The sequence below is a fragment of the Nematolebias whitei genome, chromosome 10 (genome assembly GCF_014905685.2).
Source record: "Nematolebias whitei isolate Nwh7 chromosome 10, NemWhi1, whole genome shotgun sequence".
NCBI classification, from domain to species: domain Eukaryota; kingdom Metazoa; phylum Chordata; class Actinopteri; order Cyprinodontiformes; family Rivulidae; genus Nematolebias; species Nematolebias whitei.
Window position 1 is genome coordinate 10,197,966 of NC_056507.1, and position 5,986 is coordinate 10,203,951.

General features: G+C 38.1%; 1 protein-coding gene across 1 annotated transcript in view; it reads right to left on the reverse strand.

The window, feature by feature from the left end:
* Window positions 1–4,879, reverse strand: part of hsf4 (heat shock transcription factor 4) — a 20,527-nt gene extending 15,648 nt beyond the window's left edge. Inside the window, exons 1-4 of the mRNA XM_037683319.1 lie at window positions 4,754–4,879; window positions 2,791–2,899; window positions 2,584–2,711; window positions 1,139–1,263 (exon numbers count right to left, since the gene is read on the reverse strand). Of these exons, the coding sequence (XP_037539247.1) occupies window positions 1,139–1,263; window positions 2,584–2,711; window positions 2,791–2,899; window positions 4,754–4,879 (488 nt within the window). The remainder of the gene's footprint in view (window positions 1–1,138; window positions 1,264–2,583; window positions 2,712–2,790; window positions 2,900–4,753) is intronic.
* Window positions 4,880–5,986: the final 1,107 nt, after the last annotated feature.

Consider the following 5,986-nt stretch of genomic DNA (forward strand, 5'->3'; position numbering starts at 1 on the left):
ATAACATTTTCCCCAATCAGTATGCCCAAAATTAGCTTTGGACAATTAAAAAGTATTTAAAATTATTATTTAAAAAAATATATATTTATTATATTAAATTAAAAAAATAATTCAGTCCTGAGTTTGGTGAAGACCCTCCAGTTCACCTTCAGTTCTTGTTTTCAGTCAAACTTACGTCTCTGTTCAGACATGAAGGTTTATCTAAATCATTTCTTTAACTTTTAATTTCTTTTATTTATTTACTTACTTATTTATTTTATTTAATTTTTATTTTTTACTGAACCCATGAGCATGTCCATTGTCTAATTTGTTTTTTATTTGCACTGACCCGGTTATACCACTGATCCGCTACTGACGTTCCGCTTTGGGCGAAACTGTGTAACGTCCGATTCTGCAGCCTGCATGCACGTGAAACATCTTTTTAGTACTAAATGTTTACTTGTGCACATTAGAAGTGACTTATTGCTCTTTACGCCCAAACTAAAATGATTTTGTGGAACGAGACTGGAAGGTTCTGCTTCTAGGGTCAGTTGATCTCTTGCTAAACGTTTACAGCATCTCTCAGAAAGAGAAGCAGAGCGCCACCTTGTGGGTTATTATATAAATGTAAAGGATAGGGATAGAGGTAAAAATAAAAAGCATTACTGAGAGGAATGCATTATTTTATGATCTGATAAATTTGGGATTAAAAGTTGTATTCGCAATGTATTTTAATGTGGATGACTTTCCAATCAGGAACACAAAAGTGTTTTAAAGTTACTGAGGATATGAGAGCATCTGAAAACATTCTGACAAAATAATAATTAAAAAAAAGGATTTTAGATGGATCTTTAGGTTTTGTCAAAAAATACTGTTTATTAATTGCACAGCAAATAAATAAATAAATAAGTATTAAAACAGACAAAAATAAATATTTGGCTGATTTTTCTGATGTTCCTTGTCTTGGTCAGTTGACGTTTGTGTCGGCCTTTTGGACAAACAAAAGTGTTTTTTGTCGTTGATCCTTTAAACAAATTAATTTACTAGCATTAAATAATAAAGCTGGAGCTTTTAAATCTCCTGAGGCTGAGCAGGACAGACAGACATGGAATGTCCCAGTAAAGGACGTGTCCTGCACATGGACAGTCAATGAACTCACTGCTTCATGTCCTGCATCTGACACTCCATGTTGTCCTGTTGTGTCCTGAGGAGCTGGACTTCATAGAGCAGCTTGCTGAGGTCCTCCTGACGGACTTTAGTCTCCTCACTTTTCACGATGGACACCTGGAGACACAAAGAAGAGCCTGACGTTAGAGACATTTGGTCATAAAGTCATTCCTGATGCCCAGAAGAAGAATGTCAGGACTTTTGTCTATTCCTAGTCCTCAGAGGAAAAACATGAATTTACTGTGCATTCCTGCTTCCTTTTGTTGTCCTCCTTACTTTTTGCCCCCCCAACTGTGGAGCGAAGAGGGGGAACTGGAAATATGTGCATATTTGTGAGAATGATAACTTGAAAAATAAGTGAGACACTAACTTCTGTTTTGACGTGTGGCGGAGGAAAAAATATACCTTTCTAAAATTAGACTTCCACGTTAAAAATCCAAGATGGCTGTCACCAATATGCACATGAGTAAATCTTGTGAGAACTGGACTTACCCTCCACCCATCCTATGAGAATGATAACTTGAAAAATAAGCAACATATATATATATATATATATATATATATATATATATATATATGCACACACACGTTTCTAGGTTTTATATTTTCTAAAAGTATCGTTTCCTTAAATGATTTGGCTTGCTCCACTGTGGTCAAGGCCACCATTGGCCACCCCCTGGCTCCACCTCTGTGCCTGGGTAAATATGCTCCCTCCACTCAGGAGCCATCACAACAACAACAACAACAAAAACATAAACATTCCTCTGTTCTTCTCCACAGGGTATCTCCTCCCCACTTGAATATTTTGCACCAAAAACATTTAGGTTTACTTCATTCTCTGTTCAATTCCAGTCCAGAAAAACACTCATCTCCAAACTACAAACAGTCACTATTCAAACCCCACAGCGATGGTGGACATTGGAGTATTGCTTTTTTAATGTCTATTTTTTATATTTTACTCCAACAGTCTTTCCCAGTCCCCGAAGGAAGAACCTGATAAGTTTATTGATCTCTACTCGTCATTTTGTTTTTCACTCACACACAAATCTTTATTTTCAGAAACTGATTCTGACGAGATAAACTGAAGGAATGTCTGGTTCCTTTTTTTCCTGTTCTCAAATGGACGGATTCTGCAAACACAACTTTCCTGTTTACGTTTGGAAACATTTATAAAAAAAAAAAGTCAAAGTACAAACAAACAAACAAACCAGGAAGCCTAAAACAGGAAAACTAAATTCACATTTTTGTGCAGAAACAGTTTTTAAATGCTCCGCTGGTTCACAGAGGAATCATTCAAACACGTTTAACTTTGGATGGAACCTCAGAGAATTCAAATGTTTTATTATCTAACTATGTTTGTGACAACTTTTACAAGTTGTTCTGGTGGACAGCTCGATTCTGACGTTTGACGGAGGTCACATGTTTGTGCGTCCTCACCTTCCTCTTGATGTGCTCCAGCATGTGTTCGTGTCCCTGCAGGAAGTAAAGATGCTGGAACTCCGTATCGTCTCTCTCAGGCTTCACGAGGCCGCTTTGCTCGATGTTCACCACTTTACGGAAACCGTCTGCAGGAGCGGGAAAACAAATCTAATAAAAAGGGACAAGAGTTGTAGGAAAAGGATGAAGGAAAGGAGGAATACTCACACATGTTGAGCTGTCGAACGAAGCTCGCCATGTTGTTGTGTTTGAAGTACTTTGGCAGAACCTCCTTGGCGAAGCGTCCCTGGTCGAAGACGTGAAAACTTGTCCCGGTCTGAGAAACAAAGTCCGACCATTAAGTCTCTGAACGCAAACATACAATGTATCCTCTGAAAATTGTGTATATTATCAACTAATCACTATTTTATCATCAAATCCAAAGAACAGGTCAATTTCCTTAAACATAAAAAAAATCAGTTTCTCCGTTTAAACAGGACATGACAGAATTTGTTGCCTTTTACTTTGCAGAAAACTTTATAAAATATCTGTTAAAGTAGTTGAAGCAGCTTTGTCAGCTCAATGAAAACCTTCAAAACAGCAAAAAAAATGTGCCCAAGTTTTTACATCATGAGCCTCACTTTCCAAAATTGCAAAATGGGCGTTCCACTAGGTGCTGATTTAGGACACCTGCAGAAGAAATGGGAAGTGGGTGGATGCTGGAGGTCCTCAAAACAATTTATTATTTTCTTAATGCTCTTTTCTTTCATGTAATTCCTGTTTTATTACAATTAATTTATTGTTTTAGTAATTTAATCATTGTGGACAAATTCTACAGCGAATTACCTCTAATTGTGACCCAAAATAACCTTTAATATATTGAAACAAGCTTCATTCAGCTAAATATAAACAAGTTATTTCTGCTTTTCCAGCTACTAGAAGTTCCAGACAGGCCCTGCCACCTATTTAGACTTAATTTGTAGTCAGTCCATCTGCATCTTTAACTTAATTCTGCCATGGCTCTGAAACCTGATTTACAGGTTCTGATCGTTTAACAGACATGATTATCTGACAGACAAAGAACCTCAGAGTTAACTTATTTTTGTTTCAGGTGTTCATTACAGAACCCTGTTCCAAATCCAGAACCATCACAGAACCTTGTCCAAGTCCACAGTTTCTACAGTGTGAAGATCCATTTCAGATGGAGTCAGGACCAGATTAACATCAGGATTCTTTTTAGACAATGAAAATTGGAAAAAAAAACACAACTTCCAATCTTTGTTGAAAAACAATATTTAATTAAAATATTTTCTGACTCATTTTTTGACAAAGTGGGGATTTCTGCACATTTTGACTCCTCAAACTCTTGGTTTTATGTTTCATTTTACCTGAAATAAATGAAACATTGACATTTTTCTTGCTTGGTCCAAAGTGGCTCAAGTTTTTTAAGTCTTGTAAACCAGGACCCAGTTCTGGCTGCTGCAACTGAAGCAACACGGCTCATAAACAGAAACCAGAAATCTTTTATCATCATCACCACCTAACTTTTTGTGTTGGTAGCGTTTATAAACCAACACCATGGTCCACACTAAAACTCTTGGATTGTTTTGATAAACCAGCTGTTGGGATGAAGCTTTTGGAACATGGAGGGTGCTGGTTTGACCAGATGTTGGGTCAAATAGTTGAATCAGAGATGAGTCATGTCAGTTTTTCACAGGTCATCATTTTAAACCAGAAGTTCATACCTGACTGGATCTCTGATTAAAGAAGTGATAAGTAAATGTAAAACAATAAAACAACTTGTAAGAAGATATTGAACCTGGCTGGTTTTTGTGAGTTTGAGTTCCTAAAGTGAGATGAATTAGTGCTAGCTAGCTGATGCTAATAATAGTTAGCACAAAACCCATTGATAAGGCAAAGTTTGAGTTTTAGTAGCTCCAGTTGAACAAATATGTAATTGTACCCAGTTTTTATGTAAAAAAAAACTACACCCTGTGTGCTGAATCAAACTGATAATCCAACTTTTGTGAGGTAAAGCTACTGAGGGTTGGTTCATTTCAAATATAACCCAGACCTGGGTTACAGTTTGGTTGTTTTTAACCCAGCAGTTTTCAGAGTGTACGTTCCTAAAAATACTACTACTACTAATACAATCAGTCTGATGAGCGGTGCGTTTGGAAGTCGGACTCACTGCACTCCAGCAGATGAGGTGGTTGGTATCTGGGTCCTCCACCAGCGTCCACAGCTTGGTGAGGAAAGCGGGAACATTGCTGGTGTAGCTGCCATCAACGCCCACGGCTCCTGGAGAGTCCTGCATGCTGACGCCGTCTCCTCTTCACCACAGGAAACCAAAATGTGAGTGAGTGTGTGTCCTTATGGGACTAGTCCATGTCTGAGAAAGTCCACTTCTGATAATCCTTCACTGATAATCCCAGGTTTGTCTCTTTGTTTCCATTTCAGTTGGTCCAACTGTCTCTGTACGTCCTCACAGGTGTATGTCTTCTTTGTCTCTTTACAGCAGTTTATTACCTTTTGCTGTCCTCTCTCTGTCCTTGTCGCCCAACTGAATGTGTTCACAGAAGGTCCATGTCAGCACACATACACACACACACAATACAAGCCAACCCACCACTGAACCCCCGGCCTCCCAGAAACAATTCAAAGAGCACCCGTTGGAACAATACCCAGTCCACACAATGAGGTCCAATAATGGACCACCGTCCCTCATCAAAGAGCTGCTGGTTAAATGGCACAGAGCTCAGAGGGACTCTTTCTCCACTGAAAAGACACACGTCATGTTTCATTTCTGAGTTTGAATGCGACTGTCTTTATTCAGTTAGAATTAGTTTGAAAATGAAGCTATCCATCTCATATCATCAAAGTTCATGCTCAATAATCCAGGTTAAAATCCAACAATGTTCAGTCAGGCCATCTGGACGGTTTCTTCTTTTTTTGTTGAGACGTTTCGTCCTTCATCTAAAGGAAATCCAAGAGTATCTATCTCAATACTAACTTGGACTCTTCTGATCGGTTCTGACTTTAATTTAGTTACAAATTCACCGTGAAGTAAAACATAAATATCTAATATTATGTTCACTGTTTTCACTGTTAGAGTGTTATTTTATAGACTAACAGACTCAAAGTGTCCACACTGTTTCTAGAAAGAACCTTTTGAATTACTCGTGTATTTAGTGAGAAAAAGAGGAACTTTAGGTGATGTTTTGTCATTGTGCATGCAATTTTCCCATTCAACACTAGGTGTCACTACATCCCACTCTTTAAAACCACCCATCCATTCATTCAACCTTTATTTATACAGTACAGGTTGAATGAAGAAAAGATGGCAGGTCTGTCCGTCCGTCCGTCCATCCATCCATCCATCCATCCATCCATCCATCCATCCATCCATCCATCCATTCATCAT